Here is a 23,631-nt window from a genome sequence, read left to right on the forward strand (position 1 = left end):
ACTCAGTTTTACCGGACAATAAACCGACTGGGAGGTGGTGGAGGCAAACAATCCAAAGACGATAGAATAATATATTGTTAACAGGAGCAGAGGCGGAAATGAATATGAGTAGGAAAAGGGATGAATGGATTTTATGATTTCCAAGCATGGAGAATTTAAGCTGGTGAAGGAACACACAAGCTGTATAAGTAGAAAATGCAATGTAATAAAGAAGAGCCCATCAAGCACTTAGTTGCCCACTTTGTCAGTGTCATTTTTTCTCTTCGGCGCCTCCTGCCGTTATTATACAGGTCCTTCTCAAAATATTAGCATATTGTGATGAAGTTCATTATTTTCCATAATGTCATGATGAAAATTTAACATTCATATATTTTAGATTCATTGCACACTAACTGAAGTATTTCAGGTCTTTTATTGTCTTAATATGGATGATTGTGGCATACAGCTCATGAAAACCCAAAATTCCTATCTCACAAAATTAGCATATTTCATCCGACCAATAAAAGAAAAGTGTTTTTAATACAAAAAACGTCAACCTTCAAATAATCATGTACAGTTATGCACTCAATACTTGGTCGGGAATCCTTTGGCAGAAATGACTGCTTCAATGCGGCGTGGCATGGAGGCAATCAGCCTGTGGCACTGCTGAGGTCTTATGGAGGCCCAGGATGCTTCAATAGCGGCCTTTAGCTCATCCAGAATGTTGGGTCTTGAGTCTCTCAACGTTCTCTTCACAATATCCCACAGATTCTCTATGGGGTTCAGGTCAGGAGAGTTGGCAGGCCAATTGAGCACAGTGATACCATGGTCAGTAAACCATTTACCAGTGGTTTTGGCACTGTGAGCAGGTGCCAGGTCGTGCTGAAAAATGAAATCTTCATTTCCATAAAGCTTTTCAGCAGATGGAAGCATGAAGTGCTCCAAGATCTCCTGATAGCTAGCTGCATTGACCCTGCCCTTGATAAAACACAGTGGACCAACACCAGCAGCTGACACGGCACCCAGACCATCACTGACTGTGGGTACTTGACACTGGATTTCTGGCATTTTGGCATTTCCTTCTCCCCCAGTCTTCCTCCAGACTCTGGCACCTTGATTTCCGAATGACATGCAGAATTTGCTTTCATCCGAAAAAAGTACGTTGGACCACTGAGCAACAGTCCAGTGCTGCTTCTCTGTAGCCCAGGTCAGGCGCTTCTGCCGCTGTTTCTGGTTCAAAAGTGGCTTGACCTGGGGAATGCGGCACCTGTAGCCCATTTCCTGCACACGCCTGTGCACGGTGGCTCTGGATGTTTCTACTCCAGACTCAGTCCACTGCTTCCGCAGCTCCCCCAAGGTCTGGAATCGGCCCTTCTCCACAATCTTCCTCAGGGTCCGGTCACCTCTTCTCGTTGTGCAGCGTTTTCTGCCACACTTTTTCCTTCCCACAGACTTCCCACTGAGGTGCCTTGATACAGCACTCTGGGAACAGGCTATTCGTTCAGAAATTTCTTTCTGTGTCTTACCCTCTTGCTCGAGGGTGTCAATAGTGGCCTTCTGGACAGCAGTCAGGTCGGCAGTCTTACCCATGATTGGGGTTTTGAGTAATGAACCAGGCTGGGAGTTTTAAAGGCCTCAGGAATCTTTTGCAGGTGTTTAGTCAACTTGTTGATTCAGATGATTTTATTGGTCGGATGAAATATGCTAATTTTGTGAGATAGGAATTTTGGGTTTTCATGAGCTGTATGCCAAAATCATCTGTATTAAGACAATAAAAGACCTGAAATATTTCAGTTAGTGTGCAATGAATCTAAAATATATGAATGTTAAATTTTCATCATGACATTATGGAAAATAATGAACTTTATCACAATATGCTAATATTTTGAGAAGGACCTGTAGGTGTTCCAACTGTGTGTACATAAAGCACACTGAGCTTATTTTCTCCTGATACCTTCACATAGGTATTGATGTTTTTGCACAGAATAATTTATGGTTCTTTGGAGCTAAATGTACTATACAAATCTAGAAACTCATCAGAGCAAGGAATTGGAAGAGATTGGTAGGTTTAACGCTTAGCCACAAAACTTAACACTCCATCAGAGCAATTGTTTGTCTTATTTATTGAACCTTTTTTATGTTCACAGCTTTGGAAAAACCTCTGGTATCATTTAAGTATGTGGATGCATTCCCCAAAACACTTAAATACCATAATTGGTACATTAAGTAGTTCTAAAAAGAATGTGTATTAGTGGAGATGATCTTGTCAGAGATTTGGTTTTAATTTAGATCTGCCAATACTACTTTTTAACAACCAACAAAATGATTACAGCTGACATTTAGTTTTTAGTGTTTTTATATTGGGGATTAGCAGGAATAGCTGCTTATTATAAACATCAGTCTGTGTCTTTTTCTTAGAAAATAAACAGGTAAGCCCAAAATTACTCATAACCTTGATTATCCAGATTTAGAAGGGAAATAATTTTCAGTTAAATAGTATGAGGGATTGCTGCAAAGTCAACGCCAGTGACTGTCCACTGTCTCTACATGCTCATCCAGGAGGAGTGAATGCTGCACGTCACTGACTGGATGCAATCTGCTTTCCTTAGAAAATTTTTTTAACCAATTTGAATAAATAACTGAATGTGACTGCACTGTTCGATAGTTAGGATTAATTGGAATGTATGTACCTGACTTGAAATCTATACGATTCGATTCAATTGACTTAGCCCATTTTAAAGTTGCCCACCTTTACCATAATGCAACAGGAAACGACACTCTCCAATTATTTTTACCTCTGCCTTCCTCGCTCCCTGTTGGTTGGTCAGGTTTAGCCTAAACCAGCTCAGTTATGGTTGAGGTGCAAACACACCCTCCATTTCTGCTACCTGTATGACCCCCTTCTCTTTTCCAATGGTTATAATCAGTCTGACAGAGAGAGGTACCCCCAATCCTTGTGGTTTTTAGTACAACAATGGCCACCACTGGGCTCTAGATGGACAAACTTAATCAGTTTATTATTTTACTTGGTACCCCTACACATAGCCCATTCTAAAATGTCCAAACTCTAACACTCAGTAGTTTATTCTAACCACCCCAACAACCCCGCACCATTACAAACCCTTTGTGAAGCGCCTCGAGACGACATGTGTTGTGAATTGCCACTATATAAAAAAAACTGAATTGAATTAAATAAGAACTTGAAAAGAAAATGAGAGGCATTACTCAAAAAATAATTAAACTATGTCAAACAAATATTAATTTTGAAAGAAATCTGCTTTTATTTACATTTTATTAATAAATATAACTGCTTGCTGAAAATAATTTCTATCCTGCTGAATCATCAGTGGAAAACTTTGCATTACAGCTTATAACTGCTGACTAGCCTTTTGCATTATTCCAATGGTATTTTGATTACTTTTGATCTTTAGTGAAAAGCTCCCAAGTCTTTGACGTGGTGAGGAAGAAACATTGGTGCAGACCCAAAACCTGTGACTTTTTATCCATTCTGAGTGGGGAACGCCTTGATGTCCTCCGTAGTAACCTAAAGATTGAATTTCTGTTGTCTCAGGAAAATAAATTCCCACTTCAAATCTTATTGACAAGGAACTTCTTTTAAATCCCCCAGTGGAGCTACTAAATGGCCTTTGTTGTACAATTTTCTTACCGCAGTCAATAAATTCCAGCCCTAAATATAATAAAATAATATAGTTATTTCACTAATTTGTCTTTTGCTTTTTTTCCCCCTTCATTTTCAGCGGTAAATAAAAGCTTTTGGTAAAATGTGTTGGATTAAATAAATCCGAAGCTCTTCATCTTTTTTGTTCTCTCAGAGCGTTTTGTGGAGAACATGGGTGGGTTTGTGTGTTTTGGGTCTTATCTTTGCTCTGAACTGAAGCGCTGTTGTCCCACCCAGTGGCCTGTCCACTGGGGACTGGAAAGGAACTGGCTCTGGAAAGTAGCCCTGTGCTGTGAGTTTTGATAAATGGAAATGTGTGCCACCTATTAGGAAATCAGTGATGCTTTTTCCTCGTATTTAGTTTTAGTGACAGGTTAGAGGGAAAAATATTCTTATTAGATAAAATCTGACACAGGAAAGAGCAGGTTTGCAGTTATCGATTCAAACAGAATTCAATCAACAAGAAGCCTATTATGTATAGATTTCTAACTGTAATGAAGCTCTAATTCCCAGACATCATCTTGACATCATTGCTGGAGCCTCTGTTAGATCAATGGAAAAGTTATTTAGGGGTGCACAGAAACTGTCAAGATTATTTCGTCTGAGCGCTCTCAGAGCAGGACTGCTTGCAGCGGGGCCACTGCAGTTCAAAAAGTCTTTCCGTCCAGTGAACGATGTGAACCTTGAATAAATTGTTTCAGTCAGAGAGCTGAAGTAAATGTCACAGCAGAGCTTAACAGCATGTCTCACACTTCTGTAAAAGCTAACTGTAAACAAAATGTGAAGAGACAACCAGTTTATAAGAGTTCACGGTGTTGGAGGATTTGAAGGTCAAACTTTTGTTCCTCTTAGTGCTGCTTTTGGTTTTCTGTAGCCCATTATTTAAGGAAAGCCATTATGTTTGGAGAAGATGTGAAAGTGGAGGCGGAATTAGTATTTATAAAGCATGTTATCCTATTTTTGCTTTTAAAACTGCATAAACCTTTTTTTCGATTGATCTAGCAGTTATATTCAAAATAATTGGTATTTTCCAGTAGATACATGAGCTTTGGATAAGTTGTAAGGCTGTTATCAGTGGAGGCATGCATGTACACACTTTACCCTTGAAACCTGTTATTCAGTTGTTTGTTTTCTATTCTAACGTCTTTTCTACTGGGCTATAACAATAACTAAAGCTGTGGTTTTATAAATTTGATATAAAATGATCCTAATCAACTTATTTTCACTGATTTCGCCTTGCCTCCCTTTAGTGGCTTTAAATTCTAATGATCCATCATCTACATGTCACATTTCTGCAGAATACCCCTATTTTATTTTATTTTTTCATACAGTGGACTTTTATTTAATAAGAAGTTATTACATTGAAGTAATTGCTTTAGTCACCTAACCTTTTGAGATCTTGCTCCTCAAGACAAACTCAGCAGGTGTCTGTCTTAAATTAACTCCCCCGACAACAGCTTCATTAACAATCACATCAGTTTAGGTAAGATCAACTGCAAGTATGCACAGAACACCACCACCGCTGTCTGTAAGTGAATGACAAAGAACTTTAAGATGCAGAGCAAATTTGGGAAAAACTGGAAATATTGTGTGGTTGCCAGAAAGAATGAATAAAACCTCAAACCAAGGGGGCAGGAGCCTTTGAACATCAGTGATGAGACATCTCAGCAGGCACCTGCTTTACAATTCAGTCAGTTCAGCAAGTTGATAGCTTTAAAATTCAATGACATTTATTTTCTTCAAAAGCTTCGCTGCCAAATGTTTAAATCATTTTCTGGTTCTATAAATATAAAAAATGGGAACTTTTATTAAGTACATGTTTTTAATTTTACACAGCTACCTTTTGTACCAGTGACTGAAAAGAAAAGTAAGCTGTATATAATTAGACCTGGGCCAGTAACCGGTGTGAAGGAATACCAAGGTTTTAAACTGTTACTGAATGAAATTGCCAAAAATTTCCATTTCACTTCCCATGGTTTAAAGTTTCTCGCCCGTAGAATGCTGGAGATAGGCACCAGCTCCCCCGTGACCCACTATGGAATAGGCGGTATTTAAGATGAATGAATGAATGAATGATTGGTTTAAAGTTTTAACGCAGTGCTAGAGAAGATGCCAGAATAACCAGTTTTCTTTTTCTGTACTGAGCGTAGAATAAAGCAATGTCGCCCATCCTCCCAGCTGTCGCTGCACTCTGCCATTCAGCTCTCTAAAGGATGAATGCAATGCTTTTCTCTTATTATAAAAATAAGATGAACTGAAAATTTTTTTAGCTTCAAAAAGAACAAGAAGAAAAATAAAGGAGTGCTACCTATCACTTTTTAAAACGTTTGCTGTTTAATGATTACAGTCGACAAGCTAATTGACTCTACTGAAGCAGCTAGTCGGAGTAATGAGCAAAGTAATGAGCAAAGAATATCTTATACTTGTGTTACCCTAAAAGGAGCAGATGGAATAAAAGGTTTAATATTCTTTGGACTGGGAGCTGGGAGCTTAAAACTTTTATTAAATTTAGAAATTGTTTGGTATTTTTAGGTAGGCCTACACATCTAAATAAAAAAGGACAATAATTAATCCTACAGACAATATCATTATACCATTTCTAAAGTTAAAGTCCTTCCAACATGCCAAATTTATAAACCAAAATTAGCATCCAAGCAGTTCTCTTTCAACATTCGTTTCGGTATCTCACTATGGGACACGCCTCCAGCGCCTGTCCCCCAGAAGCTCTATTACATTACGCCAGTCTTGACTGGCAGGCGGAAGTGACGTCCGCTCCCATGGGAGGGACTTCCTCCCAGTATAATAGCCGACGTCACGTAGGTGATCTTCAGTCTAACAACTCTTCTCGCTCCCAGAAGCACCTCTCAGACGGTCATTACAGTAACTTGAGCTAGCTTAACTGTTCACAGAGCGAGCTAACAACTCGGTCGCCGAGCGCTTCTCAATAACTGTGCTCGACTGGTCTGAGTCTTTTTCAACGCTGGTCTGTCGCCAAATAGCAGCGCTGCAACCGGTCACCAAACTAGCTGCAACCTTAACGGAGCTTAAGAAGTTGTGTAACTTGCACTCGTTCTCACCATGAACAGAGTCAAACCACCATCTAGAACCTGCACATGTGGCAATCTCATAGCTGGGGCAGATACTCACTCTGTCTGCGCTTCGTGTCTGGGGCTGCAACATGCCCAGGACGCGTTGGCGTCACCGGCGAGCTGCGAGCACTGTGCACGGCTCTCCCATTTGCTCCCCCGACGACACCGGGGAACCAAGCGACCCCTTCCGCTACTGTGAGCGCAAAGAAAAAGAGGCACGCTACCTAGGGAGCCGTCTTCGGGGTGGGAGAGCAGGATCTGCCAGACACCTGCACCCCCCCTACCAGGACACATCCGGTCCCAGTTCGAGTTCAGAACGCCACGTTCAAGGCAACTCAAACGGCCTGCAGAGCCGACGTTGGAGCTCATCGTTCAGAGCCGACCGAAGCGGAGGAGGATCAAAGCCACCGAGAGCTCAGTGGAGCTGCAGCTGTGGCCAGAAAGCACACACCAGTGCACAAACACATGCCAGTGTCTAAAAACACGACCTTTCCCCTTCACAACATGTTCAATAAAGTTGTTTTCTGGCACGCATCCAGGCCTGGAGCCGAGGGCGCAGCTACAACGAAAAAACACGAAAAATATGTTAAAAATAACACACGGACAGGTCATGGCCGTGCAGCTGCACATGAGGCCACGAGGGGGAGCTCTCACCCTACCTCTAACACAGCAGGCTGCTTTTTCTGTGGAAGAAGCAGACCTGGGACAAGCGCAGCTAGCAGTTGTAGCAGATCCCTCAGCCAGTGTTGCGCAGTGTTTACACGGAAGCACCTTTAGGTCCACTGGCAAACAACACTCAGCTGTGGCGAGCGTGTGGAGCGTCAGATTGGGTGATAAAGACTGTATCCAAGGGATACAGGCTCCAATTTGTGACAGCCCCACCCCGTTTCAAGGGCATAGTACAGTCATACGCCCGGGGAGATTCCGCTCGCGTCCTGCAAGAGGAAATAATTTCCCTGCAGCACAAAAGAGCTGTCCGGCTGGTACCGCAGGAGCAAAGCAGAGACGGGTTTTACTCCAGATACTTTCTCGTGCCGAAAAGGGGCGGGGGTCTGCGACCGATATTGGATCTGCGGGCTCTGAACACATATCTGAGATGGTATTCGTTCAGGATGCTAACACACGCAGCTCTGATAAAGTTTGCGCGTCAAGGAGACTGGTTTGTCTCCATAGACTTGAAAGACGCATATTTCCATATCCCTATATACCCCCCTCAGAAAATACCTCAGATTTGCGTTTCAGGGAGAGATATACGAGTACTTGGTACTTCCTTTTGGCCTCTCACTGAGCCCACGTGTGTTCGTGAAATGCACCGAGGTAGCCATCGCGCCTCTGAGGGAAAGGGGGATGCGTCTGGCAACGTATATAGACGATTGGCTGATTGCAGCTCAGTCTTTAGAGGAGCTCAGGACGCATGCCGAGATGCTTACTTTACATCTGACAGCTCTGGGACTCACAATAAACTGGGAAAAGAGGCGCGGATCTGCTGTCAAGGGGCAATCCCCGCTACAAAGAGTGGAAACTCCACAGCGAGGTGATGTCCCAGATATGGAAGAGGTACGGCCGAGCGGGGGTCGACCTCTTCGCATCAGGGGAAAATGCTCAGTGTCCGATGCAACAAGCTCCGCTTGGACTGGATGCTCTAGCACAAATGGCCGCCGGTCCTACTGTACGCCTTTCCCCCGCTGGAACTGATCATTCCTACTCTCGCCAGGGTGCAAGAGGGAAAACACTTACTCATTCTGATAGCTCCCCGCTGGCCAGGGAAACATTGGCTAGCGGAGATTTTTCAGATGCTACACGGCGAGCCATGGCGGCTTCCCCTCCGCAGAGATCTCCTGACGCAGGCACGCGGAGAAATATTTCATCCGCATCCAGAGCACATGGCCCTATGGGCCTGGCCTGTGAGGGGTTAAATCTGGCTGCCAGTGGGCTTCCCCAGAACGTTATTGACACAATTCAAAATGCAAGGGCCGTTTCCACGCGTAACGTGTATGAGGGTAAATGGCAAGCATTCGTGGGTTGGTGCGCAAAACCTATGGTGAGCGTAATGCAAAGCCCTGTGTCGGACGTTTTAACTTTTCTGCAAGCACTGTTGGATAAAGGCTTGGCTTTTTCCACTGTGAAGGTGTACCTGGCTGCTATTTCAGCCTGTCACGTTGGCTTTGGTGACAAAACAATGGGGCAGCACCCCCTGGTGTGTCAATTCATGAAAGGTGCACGACGGCTCCGTCCAGTGTCAATGAGCCTCACTCCTTCATGGGATTTACCTATGGTACTCGATGCGTTGTCACGTGCACCGTTCGAACTGTTGCAGCAGGTTGAGCTCAAAGTGCTTTCCTTTAAAACAGCCTTATTGATTGCCCTGGTTTCTGCTAAGCGTATGAGTGACTTTCAAGCGCTCTCAGTTAACCCGTCCTGCATGCAGTTTCTGGGTGAGTCAAAGGTTTTACTGAAACCTAATCCTGCCTTTATACCTAAGGTTGCTACGGCTCTGCCATGCCGTGCCCTTGAATTAATGGCTTTCTACCCACCACCATTCTCCTCTCAGGAGCATGAACGACTGCATACGCTCTGCCCAGTACGAGCTCTGCGGTTATATGTGGAAAAAACAGCAGATTTTCGTAAATCAGAGCAACTGCTTGTGTCGTGGGCTTCATCAAATAAAGGAAAGCCTCTCACAAAGCAATGTCTTTCGCATTGGGTAGTGGGGGCTATTATTATGGCTTATGAGAGCAGAGGCCTTGCACCCCCTGCAGGTCTGCGGGCTCATTCCACTTGTGGTGTGGCCTCATCCTGGGCATTGTTCCAGGGTATACCTGTGGAGGAAATATGTGAGGCTGCCAACTGGGCGACCCCTCACACCTCGCTAGGTTCTATAAACTGGATGTCACCAGGCCCACACTGGCTCACACGGTTCTGGGTGTGGGTTCCACATTGCCATGAATGCAAGATGCATCTGCTGGTCTTCGAGTGAGCTTATCTGGCAATACGGGAGCAGAAATATCCCATAGTGAGATACCGAAACGAATGTTGAAAGAGAACTTTAGGTTAAGGATTTAACCCCGATTCTCTGGAACATGAGTGAAGTATCTCACCAGATCACCCTCCTTGCAGGGAGCGAGGAAGAGGTGTGCTTATTAAACTGAAGATCACCTACGTGACGTCGGCTTTCATACTGGGAGGAAGTCCCTCCCATGGGAGCGGACGTCACTTCCGCCTGCCAGTCAAGACTGGCGTAATGTAATAGAGCTTCTGGGGGACAGGCGCTGGAGGCGTGTCCCATAGTGAGATACCTCACTCATGTTTCAGAGAACCGGGGTTAAATCCTTAACCTAAAGTTTCAATGGTGCAATATTGTACACAATAATATTGCAAAGACAACATTGTCCAGCTCTACTCACTGCAGTTTGTTTTTACTCCTAACAGTTGGTTTGTTTGTATAAGTATATTGGTGGAAATGCAGGAGTTATCCATGCAGAAGCCTGTAGCGTATGTGTTAATGGCAATGCAAGATGTTGATTTTCTGCTGCTGCTCATACATAGGGAAACTTGCATTACTCGGTGCTAACAAAATAAGAAGTGCTTGTTGATAGGGTTACATTGATATCTTACAATTCCTGACCTGAAGTACAAGCACATGCCACCTTAAAGCCATTTTGTTTATCTTGTAAGCTTTGCCTCCATCTTAAGGTCATCTTGCAAGAGCCTTTTACAGACACTAAAAAGCTTCCCCAAAATCAATAGTTGCTTACAGAACAAGCACACACAGACTTGTAATCAATTTCTACTTTCCTCTTTAGGGGCCTACAAATAAATCTTGGTATTCTTTGCCTTTGTTTGCAAATATATGGATTGTCTTTTGTTATGAAATCTCTGTAATAAATTAATTGGGGATCTGGGCGACATTTTATTCCTGTTTTCTGTAACAGCAGCTCTATCATATCAGTTAAGATCAGCTGTAAATTAAATGTAGGTTAACCTTTTATCTTGTGCTTTACTTTTTCGTCTTATGCAGTCTGCTTCCTGTCGTTTTCCATCTTGTTGATTCATCTAACCTCCTCTCTTAGTCATAGGCTCAAAAATGAGACTTTCATCAGTCTCATGTGGACACGCTGTTCTATATGTCAGCTCGGCATCATGAAGACGAGGAATAATTTGCTTTTGCTCTGGATCTCATCCATTTCAGCTGAGTGATGCATGATCTATTTCTTAGAAAATAGAGGGAATAAGAGCTGTGCCACTTTGGCCAATCTGTTATATTTACTGTGTTTATCTACCTTATTTTGATGTATTTGTCATCTGTCTTGGTAATCAAATGTGCACTTATATTTTGTTGACAAAATCAAAGTGGGTTCACGATGTGAAGTCCATTCTGGGTTCTTGTACATAAAGGACGGAAAGACTGTTTAAAGCTCCATGGAATGACCATCCTGTAATAAAGAGCCACTACTGGAGCAAAATCAGATCGTTTTGTGGTTTGAATGGTTTATATTTTTTAATGCACGCAACAAGATCCTTTCAACACACAGTTCTTGTATCTTTAAGTTCCTGGTAAATATCTTGAATGCACATAAACAAAAAATATGATAGTTTGATGTCTGTGATGGTAAAAAATGCAAAAATACATTTACAATATTGTAAATGTTTGTCAAATGATGGTAAAACACAAATTCCTTGGGACTTTGTCACGGAAAAACAACAGAACAATATTTTTTGTAAATGAGGGGTTTTAAATAAAAAATAGTTTATTTGTTTGATTTTAGGGCCAAAGCTGCGACAGCCACAAAAACACGGAGGAAAACTGTTGATAGAAAAGTAAAACAATGAAAGTTTTTGAATCAGAGGCCAACTACAGCAGCGTTACCCAGCTGCAGTGTCCTGCCGTTTTTACGTTCTTGTCTTGTCTTTTTTTTTGTTTCTTCCCGGTATCTAAAATGCTGTCAGAGAAGTGATTTTAAACTGGTGGAGGCTTCAATGCTAATTTAGGGAAATTAATCCATACAAACAGCAGCTGGTTGGAGCTTCATGAATTAGAGTTCCTGATGATGGGGAAATATTGAATCCTCCAAATATCAGAAAGTCTTGCTAAAACCACATAAAGAGGACTCAATGCCTACGTTTTTTTTTTGTTTTACTATTCCCAGGTATGTTGGTGCTTGACAATTTGAACGTTTTTAATAGTAAATCAGGCAAGTTTAACTCAATGCCCGCAGTCTACATCCAGCCTCTGATCAAATTTTATCAAACCCTTTAGATATCCATTATTAATGGTCAACCAGTAGGTTATATAGTGCTCACAAGAGTCACACTACATGTTCAAATTTACTGTGTTCGCCTTTTACTTTTTTTTTAAAGATCTTTTTTCTTTCTCTTACCATTTACCCTGTTTTTTCCTTTTCTTTTTTTTCATGTTTTTTCCACATTTTTAAATCTCATTGTAGAATGTTACTTCTCATTTTCTCTCTCACTGGTCATTAAGTCAACTTTATTTCTCTTTTGCTTTGGGAATTAGAAGCGGTACCCTTGTAATGGCCTAATCCTCTTAGCTTAGTGAAACCCGACATTAACCCTCTCTTACCTTGCCCTGGGCTGCATACATTAGTGGGCTTGCACACTTTCTGTTTTTTAAAATCCTTTGAGACCAAACTGTCAAATATGTTTCATCAGTTTTTTTCTTTAATTGCAGCTTCCTCTGCTTGTTGAATTAGTTATGGTTGTCAAATATGTCAATTGGAACAGCTGATTTTATGTCTTGCAGTAAAAGGAATAAAAATCTGTTAAACTAAATTTGTCATCATACTTAAAAAACGCTATTAAAGAGCCTCGAGTGTGTAAATATTTTTAATTAGCCGAGCACACTTCAAAGCGTTCATCTTATGAATATGCAAGGTTATATTGTGGTTTTTTTGTTCCATCAGTTGACAGCCATCTGTCGAATGTCTTTGATGCACACCACATGTTTCCTGCTGTTCAAAATGCCAGCACAGGCTCACACTCAGGTTCTCGTCTGCACACGGGTCTACTCTGGTCAATCGATTTCAATGCATAATATTTAGTTTTGTTCTGTAGCAGGAATTTGTTTGTGTGGCTTTGGGTTTTAAAAATGCTAGACAGAAATTTTTATTTTTGGTGCTGAGATTGAATTAGCTGCTAATAATGAAACATATACTGTATATTGCAACAGATCATTTTGGGATGACTTTATTTTTGAGAGGCACAGAAAATGTACCTTTTGGCTTGAATTGGTCAAGAAATTAAGTATCCAATCTGATCAGTAATCAATCAGTAAACACATCATACATAAGTGCTGCCAGATTGTACTGACAACAATTTTTGACGTGGAAGTAGGTAATGAGTGAAGGAGAATTAAAGTTAGATTTAAAAGCGAAATTGCTGTTTCTATAACATGTTGGGACATGTCTGCGGTTCATTCTGGTTTTTAAAAGGTGAGAGAGAGCAAGACTTTCAGCATAACCTGAAGTCTGAACAGTGGACAGCAAAGTTGTTTTGTTTATCCTTTTTAACTGCTTTCTGTCATTGAACAGGCAAGATTTGGATGCAGGTTTAAATCATTAACTCTGTATTTATTTAAATATTTAAAATATTAGTAAGACCCTGTTTTCCAACCACTGCTGTCTTACACATTTGGGCAAATCTTAGCTTTCCTCTGAGAATAATTGACATGACAGAAAAGTCAGAAATAATATTTTGAATGGCATGGTTTTAGTTCATTGGGATAGGAAGGTCAAACTACATAAACCAGAGATTGCAAATTCAGCACAAAATTCTGATTCACACAGCTCTAATTTGTTTTGAAGCAGCCCTGTTTTAACACCCTTGCACATATACCTTGTATTTTTCATTCATCCCTTTTTCTGCTTCACATTATTTCTCTGCTCAAAAAGTCTTTCAGATACCATATCTTTTTAACTCCTTTACTTGTTACTCTTCTGAGTTTTCAATTTCCTTGCAGTCTTCTGCTTCACTCTTGGGCCATTTTTACTTATTCCTCACACTGAATGGTTTCTGAGTTTTTTACCTTGACTTGGTCTTTTCTGTGAAATTTTCCCACTTTTGCCATGCTCTCTGCCTGTGTAGGCCTCAGGAAGTGGGTGTGTGCCATGTGTTGAATTGGTTTAGGGGAGAGAGAGGTAGAGAGAGGAGGGGAAAGGGAGGATACTGATTAAAATAATAAACAGCTGTGTGATAGACTCGGGCTAGTGACCAGCGAGATCAAGAGCAACAGAGGAGGGGAGAGGTTTCGGGATGCCGACTTGGAAGTTTGCGTGACCCTGAATTAGATAGATTTTAAGGACGTTTCTTCATCCTAGAGGAATATGAGGACATCTTAACTGTTTCTATTTTAACTTTTTCACAGTCATTGTGATACTCAGCAGATCTTAGACTCCAGAGGCCAGAAAGTCCAAGTCCTTGTATCGGATTGTGAATCCGTGCCTTGAGGCAGCTCACTGCGAACATGTGTCTTTAACAAAAAGAAGAAGGCTTTCTTTGACTAAGTGGCGCAGTCATGGCTGTGATTAGGAGGGTGTGATGGAGCGAGACCAGACTGAAGCTTAAGACCTGACGGGCAGCTAGCGAGGGAGACGCTGAGGTAGCTGTTTGAGCCTTCATTACCTACACTGAGGGGAAGGAAGTTACAAACCATGTGCTTCTTTGTACCAACGACTCTCTTCTTGAAGTGCTTGGGGTTGCATAGCTAGCAGGAATGAAGTGCTTTTTATCTCAGTAATTGAGAACAACCTCTCTGGCCCTGCCCTGGATTGGACTGCTGGACATGGTGTAAACAGCTTCTTTCATGCCCAGAAGGGAAGTGGAGGCAGGGAAGCATAACAGGGTGGAAGGAGAAACGCCAGCCCCGAAACACTCACAGGTTCACAGCAGCCGGCTTGTTCCTCAAGAGACGAGCTGTTATCTCCTCCCTGCAGACCTCCACCCAAGATTTCTTGGATTTCCCCCTCCAGTTTCAGCACCCATTCGTGGCCAGAAGGAGTTAAGTGTCAGCTTCCAGTTGTGACTTTATTAGACCTCCAGTGGCACCAGTCGTCTTGAAGTCCAAAACCCAGTATGACTGCAGGGGAACTCTAACTCTCTCAACTCAGCTCTATGCCCACCAGAGGAGGATGCTACTACAGCCATGGGGTGGGATTGGGCGAGGGCACACACCAGCACACATACACGAGTGCTGCCAAGTGTGTAAATCGCCTTTTTTTTGGACTGCGAACTGGGTTAGACCATTTAATGCTGAAACCTTTTATAAACACAGAATTTATTTTTTGTTGGATCCTTTATTGTTCAGACCTGGCAATTAGTAATTATCTTCTTCGTTATCTTGGAGGATTATATTTCGGTAATAACCACTGAAGGACCAACCAAGCTGTCCTTTTCTTTAATATTCTGTGACCACTTTGATTGAGAAGATGTAGAGAGTAAAGGGAATGGGAGGAGCCACAGCACACACTCAAGAATGATTGGCTTGAACTTCAGTTTGCATGAGTTTCTCAGACGGTTTGAACAGGTATACATCAACAAATAACTATTTCTTCTTATTTCACTTGAGTTTTGGGTTTAGGCAACAATTGAATGCATTATTAAAATAAACGTATCTGTTTTTGTTTGTAGATGCTACGTCATTGTTATGATACCTGACTTGTCATTATTGGACTTCTCAGGTGCAAGGTTGCCATTGTTTGTCAAAATTAGACCTGTGCATTATTTACTTGGTGCTAATGGCTTTGCTCTGAAAAATTGCTAAGTACTACCATGCCTTTGATGCAGTTTAAGGTTTTGTTTCTAAAGTTTCACTTTTATGTTTTTATGCTTAAATCATCCCTAAGTTATAACCCCATGCATATTATCTTTAAGTGCACTGTAATTATTTGTGTTTTTTTTATTTTATTTTACTTTTCTTTTGCAAATCCTAGTGGTTTACAAAATGTCCCACTTTCTTCCTCGTATCTGCAGATATGTTTCAATTCTCAATTTGGTTGGCAATATGAAAACATGAGATCTTAAAGGATTAGAATACGTCTGGCACATTCTTTGTATTGCTATACTTTGCTTTTATGCATATTCATTAGCTTTTTCCCCCTTTTTCTGTTAGCTTCAAAATCTAGTTTTGGAGTTGTAGCTGTGAAACTACTTGCTACTGGTTGTAATGATTACAATAATAGGTTTAGTATTGGTATTTAGTTAGAGTTAACATTTAAAAGTTGATGGGTTTTTGATTGTTTTTCTATTGCTGCATCTCAGATACTTTGTTGCAGAAAGCTCTAAAAAATAAAACGGTTACTTCAGCCATCAAAGGGACCAGGTTTTATATGTAGCTGTATTTTGAGCTTTAAAACTACAAGGAGGGGTTTTTGCAGATGCTTTTATCCTCACTACATGCAGAGAGAAACTATACAAGTAGTTCTTTGCCTACAGCAGCCTGTTTGATAATGGAAAAAAGTTAACTTTTAGCAAATGCGGTTGTGACTAGTTTGGACTTTCGGTATTTTAGTCGAGGTTCTGCTCTTACACGGCAGCACAGCCAAAATGATAATGCCACACTTTATGGCTGAAGTAATTAAACAAGCGTCAAGCTTATAGCTGCAGGACAGCAAATGAACGGAGACACGACTTCCTCCAAGCCTAATCAATAAGAGGCTTAAACATACTGAGCTCTGATTGTGAAATACCATGTTTAAAACAGCTTAACCTACTCTATGCTCTAAAACACCTAACATATATTGTAAAACAGAATAAATGGTTTGTGTTAGTCGTAATCAATGTGATCGAGGGAAATTTACTTGCAACAGCTGAAACTAGTATAAAATATTTTTTATAATAACATTTATCCTGAACTTAAACTGGTATCTGTTATGAATTTGCACACAGTAATAATGAAACAGAACTTTCTTACTGTTTAATTTCTACTATCCTTAAAGAGTACCTGGATTGGTGGTGTTATTGTTGGTATATATATGTATATGTATACATACACACACACACCTGGAATCAAACCTGCATCTACCTTATATCTGTATCACTTTCATAGGCAATTGAAATACTTTGCTTGTTGTATTGACCTAAGACCATTTGCCAGGATTTAAAAACCCTACATTATAGTCGGACTCACTGATAATATTTATATAATAGTAAACAGAGGCCAGTTGTTGCCGGCATGCTGACTTGTGGCACGTAAATGTTTTTTTGTATATGTGTGTAGAGAGAAAATGATCTCTCACCACACTTCTAGCCCCTCAGGAAGCACATTGACATACATAAACTACTGGCTCCAAGTAGACATTCACTGGGAGAAATGAAATTTAAAGGCTGCTTTGTAAATTAATATGTTTTCCTCTGTATGCCCTCACAGTCTGCTTTCAGTCTTGGGTCTGAATTCACTTGTGTGTTTGTGTGTGTATAGTGGTCTTTTTTATGTGGAAACTGAAGTGCAAAAGGAAAGGGAAGCACTTGGGTAATGACTTGAAACGCAGCCAGCTGGCTTAGTTGAAGTGTGTTTTTCTGTCTTTTACTTTAACTGTGTCCATCCAGCTTTCCATCTCTCATTCTTAAGGCCTTTATTTCTCCATCCTCACCCCTTGTCTCTCATTGCTCTTTCTCTGACCTTTAAGAAGCAATAACTTTTATAGGTCATTATCTTTGCACGTCACAGTGGTTGGATTTGCTGAGCCTTGGTTAAATGTCTATCGATGATCAGTAATTTGCAGCATGTTCGATTAGATTTCTTAATCTTAGTTTTGTGAGAGGTGTTTCTAGACTTTGTTTTGTTTACTCAAGAAAATCGTTCAAGGTCCTTTCTAATGATGTCCTTCTTGTTCAATAGCATACCTGTACTGGGTTGCCACAGTGCATCCCTGGCAATCATAACATTAATCCCAAACTAATATTGGGTTTCCATTTTTTATTGCACATCTTCTTGGTCTTTTGGATTTCAGATTGAGATGTACGGATCAGGTGTTTTAATCTCTCAAATGTCTATTCGGATTAGGTTTTGCAGAGAATCGTTGCCCTGTGAACACCTTTGGTACTTGGGCCAGTTGGTTATCTTCTTTACCTTGGCATGGCCATCATACTGCTCAGCATTGACCAGCTAATACCAATTTTTTGCTCATTCCTTCATTATTTAAATAAGAGACAATGTCCCACAATGTGTGCCTGAGGTCAGTCCATTTAGAGCAGGGTTTTATTCAATTACCCAAGTGAATGCAGACCCTTTTTAACTTTGACGTTTCCAAAAGGTTGCCAGCATTTCTAAGGATGTTTCATAAGAGATTGAGGTTGAAAGCTCAAAAGATAAAACTGCAATTTGGCTTTAATACATTCAGCCTTCCTGCTTTCTACTGAAGTCTGCTCAATTTACTCCTTCGCCAGTTTTATGAAACATCCCCAAGGGTTGCAGGAATGGACATCGTGTATCAGACGGCTCCTTTTTTTTGAGGCTGAATGAACAGCTGACATGCCTCCACAGAGAATATTATGTAATTAACGGTAATATACGTTTGGACTTCCTCACTGTTTTTTGCACCAGGCTTTAGAGGAATTTAGAAAGTCTGAGGTGACTGCCATCAGCTTCGTCTGAACTTCAGGCTTTGCCTCTGAGCCTGTATAAAGTTACACGAACTGCATGATGATGAGATGATCACTACTATTACTTTACTGTATTAATGAAATAATACAGTAATACAGTAATAATGCTGAAGAACTACATGTTTATACGGGCTATTAATGTATTTTAACAGTTGAAAAATTGTAGTTCACTTGTTACATTCAATGAGAAATGGTAGTTTTTTATATTTTTATGTGTAATGGCTCAGTGCAAATCAAACACAATGAACAACTAAAGATGCTTAATTTTCCAGTCAATGTCCATCATTATGTCATATTACTGTTCTGCAATGTAGTGAGACTATATGTCTCACTACTTACTTTCTCTAACTACACTATCTTTGTCCCTATTGCAAATCTGCCTCAATGCTCCAGGCAGTCTTACTCCCATCCATACTGTTTTCTGAGTCTTCATCTTCAGTTGGAATTAGCTGAGCTGAGGGGAGTCACAGCTGAGAGGGCTAGGAGACAGAGGCAAATGGAGCAGTTTTACACGTCTAAAAATAAAACGTTTGACAGAATCCTCTGCTTACGTCAGCCTCCCTTGTGGTTCTGCATTCTCACACAAATACTCGGAGTTCTAGTTGTGTAACAGACCTGCTGTGTTTAGCACACACTGTTGATTGTGATCATATATTGCAAATGCACAGTCGCAAACATGACAATTTGAATAGTAGCCACTCTATAAGTGTGCATCTGAGCATTTATTGCAAAGCTGATTTTTACCTCTGTAAAACCTGGTGTAGCATGAGCAAGAAGCTACACTTTCCATGGAGACTTGCTTCAGATTTGGGTTGGCTTGCCAATTCAGTAAAAGGATAAAAGTTAAAGCCAAAGTTTTGTTGAGAATCCATGAAAATTAAAAATTCGCTGCCTTCTGAAAATATGTGCAGTGTCACATAAACTCACTCAAGACTAATCTGTGCATGAAAATCCAGTCTAGAGACATCCAAAGTGGTGTAAATTTTCCGCTCTCCTTAATTGTTTGTATTTGAATCCAGAAAAACATAAATTTTTTGTATTTTGTAGGATATCCAGGCAGAGATTGACGCCCACAATGACATCTACAAGAGTGTAGACGGGAACAAATCGAAGATGGTCAAAGCTCTGGGCAACTCGGAGGAAGCCGTGTTCCTCCAACATCGGCTGGATGACATGAACCAACGTTGGAGTGACCTCAAGGCCAAATCAGCCAACATCCGGTAATTAGAACCCTGTCTAGAACTCATTAAGATAATAGAAGACAATAGTCCACACAGGAGGCCTGTGCTTCCAAAAGTCTACAGCTACCTCCAAAAGAGGCCGAATCATGAAGCTATCTCACTCAGATTCTGTGTTCAGCTGATCACTAATCATGCCAGTAGCAAAATGAGTTAAAATGAGAATTGTGTAATAAGACAACAAACTCATGTAGTGTACTGATAGCCAAATAGTTTCCCACAAGGAATTTTTCTTTGACTCTTTGTGTGATATTGTGCTTAGCAGCCTATGAGCAAACAGTACACTGGGAAATAGGGTAAGTTAAGGTGAATCTTTTAACTTGAGCCTCTTGATACATATGCTGACTTACTAGTCATGAAGTGTTTGGACAAAAATAGGAAAAATCAAGTTGTGGTTGAAGGCTGTAGCAAGTTTTTCGGTATAGCTTTTGTTGTTTATTGCATTCAGTTTGAAGCCAAATTCAGATCTTTGACCTGACCAGGAAAATTACTATCTGCCCTTCCTAAAACAAACAGAAAGAAAGACGAAATACTTAAAACATGTTTCAGAAAGTTTAATAGGGATCAAAAGGAACTGAATTTGTAAGTTGTTGGAAAGTCTGCTTGTTACTGAGGAAAACTTACCTATTTTCTGTCATATGTTAACCTCCTAAGTTTATACTTCTGCCAACTCTCTTTTTAAACAAACTGTAATGTAAATATGTATGATGGTGTTTTCAAACAAACAAACTAAAATGCAAAAAAAGACAAAATAAACTAAACAGGACATTTCTATAACTAATAAAAGAAGTGTTAGTCATGAAAAGATAAATTGAAATGATGAATAATTTACTAAATAAATACAAAAAGGGTAGTGAAACAGAAATGCAGGGAAGTTCATTAAAAACACCCCTCATGCCCCTTCAGAAACTCAATTAATTGACCGAATAAAAGTGTGTATTAAAATATAACAATTTTTCTTCTTACTGTTAGAATTAGATAAGACATAAAATAAAATAAAAGATGAGACATAATTTGATGATAATATTGTGGATGCAAGGATACATATTTGCTAAAATGGGATTGTTGGTAAAATGGCCTGGATTTCTATTTAGATAAATATGAGATCTGTTATCTACATCTGCTTTATATCAGATGAGAAGCTTATTTCCTTCGCTTCATTTTAACGAATCTGCAGCATCCAATTTCAGAAGTGCTTCACCACAGAATGGAGCCAGTTTATGCGCTCCCCATTTTGTTTACCCTGATTACATTGCATGCAAACTACAACAAGCTGCTAAAGAGCGACTGCGCTCATCTCTATCCACGCTGGGCTGCTAGTTGTGAGAATTTTAGCCAAGCAGAGCTCCTTAATCCTAAAATATAGATTTATTATTAGAATGAATTTTGCTGCTTGTTGTTGAGCATCCAAGGTATGAACCTATTTTCAACTTAAACTATTATAGAAAATGACAGAAACAACATTAACAACACAATTTCCTGCAAAAGCAACAGTTTGTTCTGCTAAGCTTTTTACCCTCATACTTCACTGTGATTGGTTCAGGTGTTTTGTTGTAGTGAAACCAGCAATCCTTAGGGTTTAGAACACTTTGCCCTGTTTGATGGATTTGCACATACAGTGCCTTGCAAAAGTATTTATACCCCTTGAAATATCAACCTCGATGTATTTCATTGGTATGTTATGTGATGGAACAACACAAAATTCTGCATATTTGTAAAGTTGACAGAAAAGGATTCATGTTTTTAAATCCAAAAAACGAGTCAAAAGCTTGTAGAACCACCTGTCACTGCAATTACAACTGCAACTTGGTTGAGGCATATCTCTACCAGCTTTGCACATCCAAAGGATTTTTGGACATTCTTTCTTTAAAACAGCTTAGTCTCAGTCAGGTTGCATTAAGAGCGTCTGCGAACATCAGTTTTCAAGTCTTGCCTCAGATTCTCAATTGGATTGTGTCTGGACTTTCGGGCCATTCTAACAAAAACATATTTGATCTAAACCAGATGTTCACACCTTTGGCTCCTCTAGAGTAACCTTATTCCTCTTGCCCTTGCCTGCCCTGCCAGCAAAAGTGGATGATGATGTCTCTGTAGCATTGTGATTGTGCCATACTCTTACCACTTTTTTATTATGTGTTAAACCTGCTTTAAACTTCACAACATCATGCCTAAACTGTCTGCTGTCAATTTCACTCCCTTCAGAACTGCATGCTGCTTCGTCTATCACATAAAATCCCAATAAAACATGTTGACATTATTGTTTTAAACATGACAGGACTAGGAAATGTTCAACAGGTATAAACACATTTGCAAGGCACTGTGCGTAAAGTGATATAGATCACTCTGCATGTTTTGTTGTGATTACGCATATCATTGTGGATTAAGGATGGAAAGAATCAAAAGAAGCCAAAAAATGACTACATTTATATTCCAAGGCAGAGTTTCAGCAAAAGCATTCAAAACACTTGAGCAGAAAACTTTAATGAAGGACACCACTCTTTGTTCTCGTATGTGTAGTAAAAAAAATTGTCCTTTTCATGTTTATGCATCCCTTCAATATTTTCAGGTTTGTTAAAAAACAAATTCAAACAAACACAAGATAATTTTTTTTTTTTTGCAAAGGTGTGCAGTGATATTGTTCCATGTATCTACCTTGGAATGCAAAAAAACGTTCCTGAAAGACCAAAGAGCCGCTGGTGTGAAAACAAATATAATACTGTGTCAGCCACAAGTTTTGAATAAATAAAAAACATCATTAATGTGGACACGTGTTGATGGTGAAGAAAGTGAGGGTAAAAGCGGAGATGACAGGAGCCAGATGGTAACGTTCAAAGTCCAAATGGAGGAGGGAGGATGGAAAGAACCGGCGCCACAGAGCCATAGTTGCATGGAGAAAATGTTAGGAAGAAAAATAAAACTGCTGGAGGTTATTCTGTATTTACACAAGGCTTAGTTCAGAAACTGGAAGCTGACTGGACTTATTGCATAAAACACAAGCTATACTAAAAAAAAAAATAATGCCTTCATGTGTAGGAAGTCGGATACGTTGTCTGTTTGTTGATAATGTGCTGCCTATCATGGCTTAATTGCAGTGCATTTGTAATTAAAGGTAGCTTGTCTCGTAGCAATAGGAGTTCTCTGCTCACAGTGTGCAGACCCATTACGCCCAAAGGAGAGGAGGAAAAGATGAATTGCTTCCCAGCTCATATTACACAGATGCTCCGTCCAACACAGCTAGCAGCTAACTACAATGTGTTCCTTTCTACTCAATACACCCAGCAGTGTCTCTTCCCTGGTTAGAAGTCACGCTTTAAACAATTTCATAAATATTTGATTGAGTTTAAATCATCTGCAGACGCTGATGAAAATCTAGGTGTTAAGTCTAAGACACCACCAAGAACAAAAACCCCTACACAGATGCATACTATAAATCTGTGTCTACATTTGGTGTTTTCTAATTCTTTTTACTAAATTATATTTAAAACACCATATTTAAGATTTAAATTGGGCAAATAATATATTTTTTGTCTGTGCACAAAAATGGAAGATGCTTCAAAATAGATCGGTAAATAAATTCTTACAGACAGCAATTGACAGTATGAGAAATAAAAGAATAGCATTAAAGAGGACCAACTATAACAACTAAATCGTGTGATGTTTGTCGGCAGAGCCCATCTGGAGGCGAGTGCTGAGCGCTGGTCACGTCTTCTGGGCCTCCTTGAAGAGCTGTGGCGGTGGATCTGCATGAAGGACGAGGAGCTGGCCAAGCAGATGCCTGTTGGAGGGGATGTGCCCACCTTGCTGCAGCAGCAGAACCACTGCACGGTATATACTCTTAACTGCAGATATGTCCCTGTTGTACTGTGTAGGATTTGTCATTTCTCTTTAGCTATATATATTTTTGTTTACTATACAAAACCTATCTGTTAACGTTCTATTGACTAATCGTCCTATGAGAACCTTTCAAGAAAGCTAATTTTCTACATGCTAAAGGGGCCTTCATTTCAGTTTAAATGCTCGTCCTTTTTCC

The 23,631-nt window shown here is 40.2% G+C and overlaps 1 protein-coding gene across 9 annotated transcripts in view; it reads left to right on the forward strand.

The window, feature by feature from the left end:
- The window catches only part of utrn (utrophin), a 247,550-nt gene that overhangs the window by 129,444 nt on the left and 94,475 nt on the right, over positions 1-23,631 (forward strand). For 8 of the 9 annotated variants that reach the window (XM_047388070.1, XM_047388069.1, XM_047388068.1 and 5 more), the window contains 2 exons: positions 19,411-19,583; positions 23,270-23,426. In XM_047388070.1, coding sequence (XP_047244026.1) covers positions 19,411-19,583; positions 23,270-23,426 — 330 coding nt within the window. Of the gene's footprint in view, positions 1-15,220; positions 15,287-19,410; positions 19,584-23,269; positions 23,427-23,631 lie in introns of those variants that run through there. The other variant, XM_047388073.1, reaches the window with a different exon arrangement.

The sequence above is a fragment of the Girardinichthys multiradiatus genome, chromosome 15 (assembly GCF_021462225.1).
Source record: "Girardinichthys multiradiatus isolate DD_20200921_A chromosome 15, DD_fGirMul_XY1, whole genome shotgun sequence".
Classification (NCBI taxonomy): Eukaryota; Metazoa; Chordata; class Actinopteri; order Cyprinodontiformes; family Goodeidae; genus Girardinichthys; species Girardinichthys multiradiatus.